Raw genomic sequence first — 12,985 nt, 5'->3', positions numbered from 1 at the left:
TTCCTTTAATAGTTGGACTACATATAAATTATACAAGTGAAGTTGTTAACAGTTAACATTTTAATTTCTTAGATGTTGATAATGGAGGAGAACGAAGGGTACTTATCCTTATTTCGCATGTAAGGGCTGTTTGTATATTAGGCAGGCTCATAAAAGAGACCTCTTGTTTTCTTATACGTAAAACTTGGTTGGTTTTGGGAAATTTTATTTTGTAAGAAAAGCTGTTGTACTGCTCTTTCTTGGTAAGAAAGTCTAATCGACACCATGATCGTATCTTTTTATTTGATTAGGGTTTATATGTTAGCTTTCTTGGTGAGAAAATCTAATCGACAACCTGATTGTATCTTTTTATTTGAGTAGGGTTTATATGTTAGCAACTAGAATTAGGTGCACAGCTGGTTAAACATGTAAACACTAGGGCATTGCATTCTGTGTGTTTATGGTGTGCTAGATTTTTAAGTGGCAAAACTCTTTAGAGGTTGTGGGTTTACCTAAATATTGATCCGTATGAGATTCCAGTAGGAGGGTCTGATTAAACTAAGGGGAACTAATACTTCTTCATACGTGATATTCTTTTCTCAGACAGTAGGCTTTAGACTTTATTGGCATTGAAAAGGCTGGAACCAGTTTCAATGGTTGACCTGTAGGATTATTTCCTTGTTAAAGAGTAAAAATCCAAGCTTTACAGTATTCATGGTCTCCTGTTGATCAGATCAGATCAGTTGCTTAGTCGTGTCCTACTCTTTGCGACCCCATGAATCGCAGCACGCCAGGCCTCCCTGTCCATCACCAACTCCCGGAGTTCACCCAGACTCACGTCCATCGAGTCAGTGATGCCATCCAGCCATCTCATCCTCTGTCGTCCCCTTCTCCTCCTGCCCCCAATCCCTCCCAGCATCAGAGTCTTTTCCAATGAGTCAACTCTTCGCATAAGTTCACCTAATTCACCGAATCTTTTTTGCTTAGCTTATTTCTTCTGCTATGAAATTCTCATTGATTCTAGAGAGGGACCTTTGCTTTTCTTCCCCCTTTGGAAGGAGGCAGACCCTTAAAGAGCTTATAATACAGTATTAAGTTGATTAATGTAGGAAATTATTTTAAGGTTGGATCTAGGATTCTTTTGTAGTACCTTTCTTGGCAAAAGTTTATGTGTATGCCTAAATACAGTTTATAAAAGTCCAAGATTATATATTATTTACTGATTAATGAGCCAGATTTATCATGGACATGACATGTGCCAGATATGAAGGTATAAAACTGGGGTGGAGAAGTCGGATTCAGTCTACTTGTGGAGATGTGCATGAAATGAATGATGATGGTTGGAGATGAACATTATAGTGTATAGATAGATGGACTAATGGAGATAAATGTGATAAAAGTGTAGATAGACAAAAGAATGCAGTGTGTATGTGTGTAAATGTAATATGTTCATGTATGGAGGAGTGTAGACTGTGGTCATCTTGTTCATGAGGGTAAGACATGTTGCTTTTTGAAAGCTGTGTGAGATAAACCAGCTAGTTTAAGAACACATGACAATTGTATTCTCCTGCTTCATTTTTCTCTATAGGACTTACCTGCTGTCCTGAGTACTGTGTTCATTTTATTTATTCATCCACTGTCTACCATGTAGGTAGGATGTAAGCTCTTTGAGGACGGGGTTGTCTGTTTTAATTAATTCTCAACACCTGGAAAAGTGCCTGTCCTGTAGCAGGAGTGCAAATATATGCTGAACAAAAGAATGACGTTTATGAGTTTTAGGAGTCGCCTTATTTATTATTTTCCTTTAGCTTATCAAGAACATCTGAGTTCCTCCATATCTTTTCTTACTGTTTTTTCACTGTACCTACATTTGTCTCCTTACTGATAACATGCTGTTTCCACACTTTCACAAGCCCATCCTGTCTTTTCCATCTCTCTTAGCTCATTTACTTTCCAAGCTCTGTTACCTGCATTGACACAGTCTCCTCTAATTGTTGTCATGTCTCTACGTAAGTCCCCTTAGATATCTTCTCCACAGCCATCAGAACTAATCAGTGTGAAACAGAGAACTTGACCAGACCATTTCTTTGCTTAAAAGTCCCTCATAGTTCCCGTCTGTCTACCCATGTCCATGTCCTGGGTTCAGCTTCAGAAAGTCCTCTTTCCATCTTCTAATGGAAATGGATCTGTTCACTTCTCTTTGTGTCACCCATACCTGGCTTATAGTAGAGAATCCAGCACTACTTATTTCAATTAAATGAATCGTGTAAGTGTGTATGAAAGAATGAGTAACTACAATAATAAATTTCATTGAAAATCCTTGCTGTTTAGATAAAAGGTGATATAAAAATCTAACTTGAACACTATCACTTAAGAACAGTTGCTCCTTTACATGCTGGTTTGTTTTTCTTACTGTCCCGCTGGTCCATTCCTTGTCCTCCTCCAGCACTTTTTAGAGGAGTCCCTCTGGGCATCCACACCATTGCTGGGGAGTAATCCAGTTACTGCTCTTGGCTCTTCTCTTTAGGTCTCCTTCTCCCCATCCCTGTATGTGCGGTCTTTTCCTCCCTAGTTACTTCTTGAGAGAGTCATGACTCTACATGTGTGCCCATTAACTCCCCGCCCCCCTGCCAATGTGTGTGATTTCTCTTTCTCAGCTATAAATTCTCAGCTTAAAGGTTTGCATGAAATTCTAAAACCCTTAGGATTAAATTATTTCTACAGAACACACACTCACAAACAACCCTGACCTGTCTGTTTCCAACTTAAAATGATTTTTATTCACAACTCAGATTGAAAACCTCCAAGAGCAGCTTAGAGATAAGGAAAAGCAGATGAGCAGCTTGAAGGAGCGAGTCAAGTCCTTGCAGGCGGACACCACCAACACCGACACCGCCTTGACCACTCTGGAGGAGGCCCTTGCCGAGAAGGTGGGTGACCAGCCCAGATTCCTCACACACACGCTTTGTCTGTCTCCTCGTGAATCCAGAAGTCACTCGGGTCATGAGACGGGTGGAGAAGACAGGGGAAGTCATTTTGGCAGAAGGGAGAAGAGCCGCCCCTACTGCTGATAGTGTGAGGGAAAGAAGATCCATTTTATTGTTGGTGGTTTAAGCATCTGTTGCTGGGCAGGGTGGAGTCCATACTGGAGGGCAGGGGCTAAAGTTTCTAGAGAATCAGCCATGTGCTACCTGTTGACTGTCTTCTGAAGACAAACTTTTTTTATTTGAATAATATTTTAATTATACGATTGGAGTATAATTGCTTTACAGTGTTGTATTAGTTTCTGCTGTGCAACAGAGTGAATGAGCTAAATGTATACGTATACTTCCTCCCCCTTGAGCCTCCTCGCGCGCCCACCATCCCCACTCCCCACCCGCCCCCTGGGTCAGCGCAGCGCGCGAGCTGAGCTCCCCGTGCTGCACAGCAGCTTCCCGCGAGCTGTCTGCATCACGCCTGGTAGTGTAGTGTGTCAGTGCTGCTCTCTCAGGAGCGCCCCTTGGGTTTGTATGATCAGCTGGAATTGTCAAGTGGGCATGTCAGACACTGACCATTGAGGAGCATCATTGGTCCTCTCACTGGGCCACATTGGGACCTCTTGTCTTCACGGGCTTTAGTTTTTAATACAATGTACTTGCTGTTTTTCAAGTTGTGGCCTTGCCATTTCATTTTGCCTTGTGAGCAAACCTAGTTTTTTCAGGTATGATTGAGTAAATAAAGAAGTAGCCCGGTGTGACAAGTGTTAATGTCTTGGAAAAGGTTTAAAGACTCTTGGTGGGGCATTTTAATTGGAATTTTTTTCTTTTAATTTAAGGAATACAGTTACTGTTCCTTAAGCCTCTTGGATGCAGAATGCTTCAAGCTGCCTGCCCAGGGATCATGGCTTGATCCCCAAATCTATTCAGAAATAATACCCAGAAATATACTTAAATTGCTTCAGCTTTCAAACTTCCTGAGTATCTGTTGACAGAAGTTTTAATGGTTTCTTTTTTCTTTATCTTTCTTGATGCTTTAAGCTCAACAAATCATAATCTCTCCAACCTCCTCCTCTTTGGTGTGGGAATTGTTTCCATTGCTTTGTAGCAACATGTGAGTTATATATAGAGAAGAAATATTTGGTACTTAGGGTATATATACATGCAAGTTTTTTGTTACTTGGGAATTGAATAAACAAGATTATTCGAAAGAATACTTTAGTGGTATCTAATACTAATTAAGATTATTGGGAAAGAAACCTAAGGGAATCAAAAGAACAAAGCCAGATGTATGTTACAGCAAGATAGGCAGGAAGGATGAACTCTTTAAAAAGTAAATTATTAATGACCTATCACTGTCTTTTTTAAGTGGAGAATGGAAGTGTGAAACTGCATGAGCTCAGAACTGAATTGTAGTCATGAGGTAGAGGCAGAAAGGAATTTTCTGTGCACTGATGTCCTCTCTTAACAGGAGCGGACGATTGAACGCTTGAAGGAGCAGCGCGACCGAGATGAGCGGGAAAAGCAGGAGGAAATTGACAACTACAAGAAAGACCTTAAAGACCTGAAAGAGAAAGTCAGCGTGCTGCAGGGCGACCTCTCAGAGAAAGAGGTCGGGATCACCCCCCGCGGATGCGTGATCTGCTTAGTCAGTGCCCTGTGTGTATGTTGTCGGTGTGGACATAACGCGTGCAGAAAAGGGTCTGATGGAAGGTTTACAGACTCTTCTTAGAGCCAAGGCTGTTTCAGGAAGCTTAGATGGAATGATTCATTTCCTAAGCCTTACCTCCTGCCTCTTCCAGCTATTAGGAGTTGGTTTCTTACTTGTTAATGACACTTTGTAGATTCCAAAATAATAGAACTTCTCCAGGTACATTTGGAGAATTATTGTGCCAGTGGTAAGAAAGGTGACAGATGGAGGGAATATGCACTAGGAGGAGTCTGTTTACAGCCACTCTTAGGGATCACCTCAACACCAGCAGGGAGACCTTACCCAACTCTTGACCAGATAAGTGCTTTCATATATTTCCATCTTATTTCTGGAGAACCTCGTGTATGCCACCTGAACAGCAGAAGTGCCTAATGCCTCATGATCAGATAATCATGAGCTTTAGGGACATTCTCAGGGTTTTCTTTCTAATACCTTTAGGAAAATGTATAGAAATTGAAGTTTCTAATAGAATATTTCTTCTAAAAGAGAAAAATCAGTGTAGCCACTAAGGCTGACTGCTTACATCCACAGAGCTTGACCTTCTTCCATTTATTTTGTGAGAATGGATATGTATTGCTAGAACTCCTTAAGTCACTGAATATTCAGTTGGCCTTTCTTGGGGATTCATTTTCTTTCAGTTAGGACTTGAAAGCCAGAGGTAATGCTGCTGTTTTGTATTTCGTGTTCTTGGAAATATGTCAGTATATGGTAATGGAAAGAAACTAGAAACCACCAGGAAAATAAATTTAAGATCTCCATTTGGTTAATAAATAGTGTTTATTCTAGATATGCGTTGCTTCTTTTAGGCTTCACTCTTGGATCTGAAAGAACACGCCTCGTCCCTGGCTTCCTCAGGACTGAAAAAGGACTCACGGCTTAAGACTCTAGAAATTGCTTTGGAGCAGAAGAAGGAGGAGTGTCTGAAGATGGAATCACAGTTGAAAAAGGTTAAAGAATATTGATCCATTTTCTTGCTCTGCTTTTAAATAAGAACATAGTAGAAAACTTTATAGTATTTGGATGGAATAACTTACAAATGGAGTAATAATACTATTTATACCTTGATTAATTCTTGCAGCATTAATATCTTTACTCCTTAGAGTCCTCAAACTCTTAGAAAATTAATAATTCAGAGTAAGATTCAAATATGCAGCTCCTTTATAGAGAAAGAAATGTAAAAGACCACAGTGTAAAAATCTCAGTTGATATTTTTCTCCCGTTAGCTTTAGGCTTCCTGGAAAGAGATAATTTTACAGTGATAATCACCCATATGGTGAATATTAGAATATGGAAGGGATACTTACTATCCATTTCATTGACTTATTCTTCTGTAATGTTTATACAGCCATTTGTAGTTTTCAAACCACTTGCATATTTATTATCTCTGAGTTATCAACTCTGATTAACTGGGTCCATTTCATATGATTACTGATGAAAGGGGGGTCAAGCCTGGTGTTGACACTTTGGGTGGTGGTCTTTTTCTATAATCCGCCTGCAATGTGGGAGACCTGGGTTTAATCCCTGGGTTGGGAAGATCCCCTGGAGGAGGAAATGGCAACCCACTCCAGTATTCTTGCCTGGAGAGTCCCATGGACAGAGGAGTCTGGCAGGCTGCAGTCCATGGGGTCTCAAAGAGTTGGACATAACTGAGCGACTTTCACTCACTCACTCTTTCCATATATTGGGTGTATTCAGCATGAAACTCATAATGAGTCATTTTTTAGGATATGCCAAAAATAAAGTCATATTTTTAAGCTAAGGAAAAGAAGAAAAGCCATTATTTTAGAGTTACTTTTAAATAAGAAGAAAAATCCCTTTTTTTTTTTTTTTTTGAGATTAACTAATTCAGACTTGATAATTAACTCCCCCCCTCACTAAACAAGTGGAGATAATTTTCTATTTAATACCAGAATATTGATGGTAAAACTGTTAGATGTATTCAGGATTATAAAACTGAACAGTAACTATCAAGAGTGGTAATTGTTGTTCACTAATAATCCAAACTCACCTGTGTATGACAATCCCACATTTTCTGTTTGTTCACTTTTAATCTCCTTGTTATCATGGTAGTTCTACAGCTGGTTATATCTGATGATCTCTTACACTTTGTGTTTAGGTTCATAAGAAAAATTAAAGTTATCTTTGGGTAGAGGAGTTGGTGATTTCCCCCTTCTTTGATTTATTAGTTGTTTTTCTACCATTGCTGCTTTTCTTTTCATGTTTTCCCTTGTTTGATTTACTTTGTAGTTAATTTGTAGGTTTACAGGAACTAGTATTGGCGTATTTTCTTTTTGCTGAACACCATAACTGGTGTAAGGTTGGTGTTTATATTTATTCAAAAGGCTGTGCTCATTGTTGAAATTCTTCAGCACTCAGCCTTCTTTATGGTGCAGTTCTCACATCCGTACCTGACTCCTGGGAAAACCATAGCTTTGACTGTGCGGACCTTTGTCAGCAAAGCAATGTCTCTGGTTTTTAATACACTGTTTAGGTTTCAGAGGTGTACTATTTTAAATAACTAATTTGTTCAGATTCTAATATAATTATTTCTCTGTGTATTATGAATGTTTTGTCTGTGTAATATTTAAGCAGAGCAAAACCTTGTAAATTAAAGACTAGCAATAGGGATTTGCTAATGTCCTGTTTACACTGGAGTATAGGTGGCTTCCGGGGACTTGGTTTGTCCATTGCCACTGTATGCATGTCTCATAGAATTTGGATATTTTCTTTGTAGGCACATGAGGCAACATTGGAAGCCAGAGCCAGTCCCGAGATGAGTGATCGAATACAGCAGCTGGAGAGAGAGATTGCCAGGTACAAAGATGAATCCAGCAAGGCCCAGGCGGAAGTTGACCGCCTCTTGGAAATCTTAAAGGAGGTGGAAAATGAGAAGAATGACAAAGATAAGAAGATTGCTGAGTTGGAAAGGTAAGGAGAGGGAGGCTCAACAGGGACTCACTGTGTTAGGAAGGGTGAAGGATGGTCTTAAAACTATGTAGCTTGGGATCATGTTTTTCCAATATATCTGCCACTCCAAATTTACATTCCTGAGTGCCTGGTGTCTTCATTGCCTCCATTTTATTCTAAGTTAGTGTGAGTCTCTAAAAGGCCGCACAGAGTGGGAGTAGATGGGAAAGCTGTGGACTTCCGTATCATTGATTGGACATAGAAAGTCTCCCTTTATTTTATCTATTTCAGGAGCAAATGAGCCTCAAGTTCAAGCAACTAGCATGTTTTAGTTCATACAGGCCTTTTTCTGAGCCGATGGTCTTTTAGGCCGTGAATGTTTAGACTCTGTGCTGTGCAAGCTGTTAAAGCAGGTCAAGGTTAGAAGGAGAGACATTTTGAGGACAGTTTGTGAGACATGGATGTGTTTGCTGAGCTCTACCTTTGACTACTTGAAAGTGACCTCTATTTGAACAGAGCCAGCCAGACCGCTCTCTGGGAGTTTTCTTTGCCTTTTTTTTTCTCTTGTTAGAGTATTTTGTACAAAAGATAAAGCATATGCCTCTTGGCCTCTTCCTTTACACCATGTATTTAACATAAATTCACAAGCGCATAGAAATAGTTCTTCCAATAGAGCTATGCTAATTACTGTATTCTGAAAAGAGAGACTAGCAGGACAGCATGAACTCACTAATCCTGAGGCTCCCTTGAGCCTGTTTTAATATTTTTGTGCTCTTGAATGTCAAGAGGTAATAGACTACTTTCATAAATAGTTTATTCAGTTTTAAATTTTAGGGTTATGGGTAGACTTGATATTTTCCCCTGGAAGTCATTTTTTCCTTTTGTTCTGTACCTGTAGGATTTTGATTTTCAAGAAACTAAAGTCCAACCCTCACGGTTCTTCTTCACTAAAGTTGAAAGTATGAATAACATGAGCTGATCACGTACTCATTTGTTTCTTCTTATTTTGATAGTAAGTCCAGAGAAAATGGGTGGATAACGTTCTTTAAGTCAGAATTAATAAATTATCAGAGTCTCAAGATTAGATTTTATACATTTGTGTGTCTTCTTCCATGTCTGCACTGCATCTTTACCCCCCAAACGGAAATGCACGCCCCTTGCATACTTGGGCTAGGACATGCCTCTCTTTGCCATTGTATCAGCCTGAAATCAACAGCAGTACTTCATCTTCATAGATTTTAAAATGCAGTACTTTATATGGATAATGACTTTCCACTAAATCCACTAAATGTATTTCAGTATTTCAGAAAAGAAATTTCTTGATAAACTTTTATTTTGCTTGATTTTTTTTTATTAGAATTATACATTGAAATTATCACTGGCTATTCAAGATAGTGTCCTTGAAAAATGTTTCAATTCATTTTTGGACCCAGTACTGATTTGGGAGAGAATGTGATTTCAGTGAGAGTGAGAAACAGGATTAAATCTTTGTCTTATATGCAGAGCACACCAAATAGCTTTTATTAGTCACTGCATTTTTCACATTTTGGGAGAGAGTTGTTAATGATCTGCTCTTCCCACAGAATATACTATAGAGTTTTGTCCTTGGGTCATGCAGTGTCATAATCTTGTTTTAAGATTTGACACATAATTTTTTAGCTACCAAGAAAAGATACAGTCCTAAAAAACTCAGTTGCTCCTGGCTTTGTAATTTGTTTACTGAGCAGCACAGTTCAAGACAGGAATGAAAGACGATTGAAACTACTTTCTGCCTTTTGTTCCCAGATTTAGTGCATGTGTTCGGCTCCCGCTGTCTTACTAACAGTTTCGCTTCTCGTGTTGCCGTTTCCGCTGTGTCCTGTGTGTGGGTGTCTGTCTCCCTGTCATCTGTCATTTGAGCCTCTTCACCATTCTCTTGATCTCTCTTACCCTGGTCCTGCTGCACTGGGGATTGGACTCTGCGTCCGCGTCCCTCAGGATGCCAGTCTCCCGCCCTTTGTGCCTTCCACGCCAGGCTTCCATCCCTGCATCATCGGGGGGCTTGGTTTGGGACTTCTTGGGAAAGTGAGTGTCGAGTAAGGTGACAGTTCTGGACTTGAGGAGTTGCTGCTGCCACTCTGCTGCCTCTGGGGGCTTGCCGGGGAATCTGCTTGATCAGAAATAAAGACCAGCCAGTTGTATGTCCAGCTGAACAGTACCTCTTAGGTCCACCACTTGTGGATTAAGTATGTGTCCTCTCTGGTAAGGTTCAGATATTGCTGGTTGTAATTGTCTCATTCTTGGTTCAAAGCCCATCGTTTGTGTGGTGGTTATTTTGCTGGAGTGCCCGTTAAGGAGTAGCCTCTTAGCTGGTGCGGCTGTGATGCCAAATGCCAATTCGTTTGGGAAGTGGACGCATTTTTACAGGGCATTCAGCAACCTGCTAAGTGCAAAAATGAACACATGCTGTTACAATCATTGGCCTAAAGAAAAATCTTATTATTCTTTTAAAATTTCCTAGTACTTATATAAGATTCTCTAATATTAAAAGGTTTAGATTAACTCATAAAGAATTCCCAGACATATTCTTTGTGGTCTTGAGGAAATAAATAGCCCCTTTCACTGCTCTTACAAAACAACAGGAGCTTCTGGCAGATGATTTAGTGTTGTACCGGTGTCTTGAGCTACTGAGGATTAAGTAAGCCTGCCCATACATCTGCAGATATAAAATATTTTTCCCAATTAAATCTAAGCAGTTCTGTTTCTAAATTTGTATTCTGTCCTATGCTGTGTATCAGTTGGAATTCAACCAAAGAGGCAGAACCGGTAGAAGAGATACTTACATTTATTTATATAAGGTACATATGGGCTTCTCTGGTGGCTCAGCTGGTAAAGAATCTGCCTTCAGTGCAAGAGACCCAGATTCATCCCTGGGTGGGGAAGATCACCTAGAGAAGGAAACGGCAACCCACTCCAGTATTCTTGCCTGGAGAATTCCATGGACAAAGGGGCCTGGTGGGCTATAGTCCATAGGGTCACAAAGAGTCAGACACGACTGAGCGACTAAACCACCAGCAAGATATATACATATATATATCTGATTTATTACAAGGAATTGTCTAGTGTGATTGTCAGCAGTTGGCTAAGCGAGTCTAAGACCTGTACAGGAAAGCTGTCAGGAGGAGCAGACCACCCGCAGAATAGCCTGGTCCATACTGTGGTCTATAGGCAGAATTTCTCCTCTTTGCTTGGGAAGCCTGCTTTTAGGGCCTTCCAGAGGATTCAGATATGCCCACTTTGATTATCTGGGGTAATCTCTTTTACTTAAATGGATTATAGGCTTTAATTATATTTGTAAAATACTTTCATAGCAACATCTAGATTAGTGTTGGATTAAATTAATGGGGTGCTGTAGCCTATCCAGGTTGACACTTCCAGAAAGTCATCCACCTGGTGATTCTGGGTAGTCTGCCTAGATCAGTTTAGGTAAGAAAATAATAAAAACAAACCTGGAGATTGATAGTGTTATGCAGGGTACAACATTACTATAGAAAAGGCTTCTTGTTGAACTTTGGACTCAAGTCTAGTCTTTTAATTTTTGTGGCCAATATTAAATGATAATGGCTTGAGGGGATGTTTAGATGGAAGGTTAGTAGGTTATTTTGGATCCTAGACTGCTCATTTTAGGTCCTAGAACTTTAGTGTACATCGAGATGTAAAATGGAGAGGAAAAGGCAAGATAGTGTACTGTTGCTGTAACTGTTCTGACAAAGACAAGAGAACCAGGGATTGGTGGTGTGTTATTTACACACACACACTCACTCACTCACTCACTCCTTTTGGGCCAGGCTTGTAAGTAGTTTAACTGTTAGGAGGAAACTTAGTTTTTCTATTTGTGATGGTTAATTTTATTTCCTTTGCTGTCTTTTCCAGACCTCATCTAGAACTATTATTAATTCTAGGCTTTTGCATCATGATTAAAATTAGATTTTGTGGGCTAGCAAGAGTACTTGTGTTTATAACGTTTCTAAGGGAACTGTTAATACATTCTGATTTATAAACAACTGGCTTTATTAAAAAAAATTGATATATGATCTGTTCATAAGATTTGGAGCTACTTGATTTTTAAAAAATTTTTATTATTGTTTTAGTCTTTATTGAATTTGTTACACTATTGCTTCTGTTTTGGTTTTTTGGCCGTGAGGCATGTGGGGTCTTAGCTCCCTGGCAGGGAGAGGGAACAACCCTGCATCCCCAACATTGGAAGGTGAAATTTTAACTACTGGACCACCAGAAAAGCCCCTTGATTTTTTTTTTTTTTAAAGCAAGAGTGTTTCCTGTTTGCTCAGAGTTCAGGCTCAAGGTAGCCCCTCAAATTAACAGTCTAAATGGCTGAAGCAGTAATTTTAAACCTCATTTTGGTGAGAAGAGTCTGTATTTCTGTAGATCAAGATCAACATGATGAACTGAGCTTGAACACAGAGAATGGTGTTGTTTTCCCATCATGCCACCCTTAAACCTTGTGGCTTGAGGATGTGGCCTTTTGTGGTTTTTTTATTTGCTTTTAAAACTTACTAGTATTTGAATTTCATGTAATGAAAATGGACTAAAATTTTCTTTCCCCTTATTCATTTGTGGGAATCTGACCCTTTGTAACTGTTATCTTTTTTTGGAGGGGAAGCTTTACTGACCTCCCTTAGATAATAATTTCTTTCCTTCTTCTATGCTTTTCTGATAGTATCTCTCTCAATCTCTCCAAGGACTGTACATTGTTCAGGGCCCATTGAAGATGTATGTTAAAACATAGAGATGTGGCTCCTTTCTCATTTCCCTCTCTAATCATCCCACATTTTATCTTCCCATTCCCTGCACATTCAGACCTTTCATTAAATGGATACTAGTCTTATTCCCTGTTTGTTATATTGAAAATATTCTTATGTTCATTTCTTGTATATGTTTGTAATATGTTTACCATTGCACATACACTTTTTTTCTGTAAAAATATAAGTAAACCCATATGCATTAAATAGTCTTATTTAATATAATTCAGTAGGGTTACTTTTCTTGCTTCACGTTAAAGAAACGTGTAGATAAACTCTTCTGTCACAATAAAATACCAATTCTAAGTTTTATTTTTATATTTTAGTATCTCTGAAACTGGGATACATGTTCAATACATACATGTATTAAATATGTACATATATGTGTGTATTATGTACGTATATGGATGTACATAATACATACATACATAATGGCATGATTTAATTGGTATATATTTTTTATTTCTTAATCATACTGGTGCATCTTCTCTCTTTGGTGAATTGAAAATGTCTACAATGAGAGTGAATAAAATTGTTTCAGTGAGTGTGGGAATGAAAGAAAGTATTTCCAAATCAACATTATTTTCTCATATATTCCATTTTAAATGTATGTA

At 39.0% G+C, this 12,985-nt stretch overlaps 1 protein-coding gene across 16 annotated transcripts in view; it reads left to right on the top strand.

The window, feature by feature from the left end:
* The window catches only part of ERC1 (ELKS/RAB6-interacting/CAST family member 1), a 271,526-nt gene that overhangs the window by 99,993 nt on the left and 158,548 nt on the right, over window positions 1-12,985 (top strand). For all 16 annotated transcript variants that reach the window (XM_044940924.2, XM_044940927.2, XM_044940926.2 and 13 more), the window contains 4 exons: window positions 2,772-2,909; window positions 4,426-4,566; window positions 5,472-5,612; window positions 7,400-7,593. In XM_044940924.2, coding sequence (XP_044796859.1) covers window positions 2,772-2,909; window positions 4,426-4,566; window positions 5,472-5,612; window positions 7,400-7,593 — 614 coding nt within the window. The remainder of the gene's footprint in view (window positions 1-2,771; window positions 2,910-4,425; window positions 4,567-5,471; window positions 5,613-7,399; window positions 7,594-12,985) is intronic.

This window comes from Bubalus bubalis, chromosome 4, assembly GCF_019923935.1.
Source record: "Bubalus bubalis isolate 160015118507 breed Murrah chromosome 4, NDDB_SH_1, whole genome shotgun sequence".
Lineage (NCBI taxonomy): Eukaryota > Metazoa > Chordata > Mammalia > Artiodactyla > Bovidae > Bubalus > Bubalus bubalis.
The sequence above is the reverse complement of the archived record's forward strand: the minus strand, read 5'-3'. Positions and strand labels throughout refer to the sequence as shown.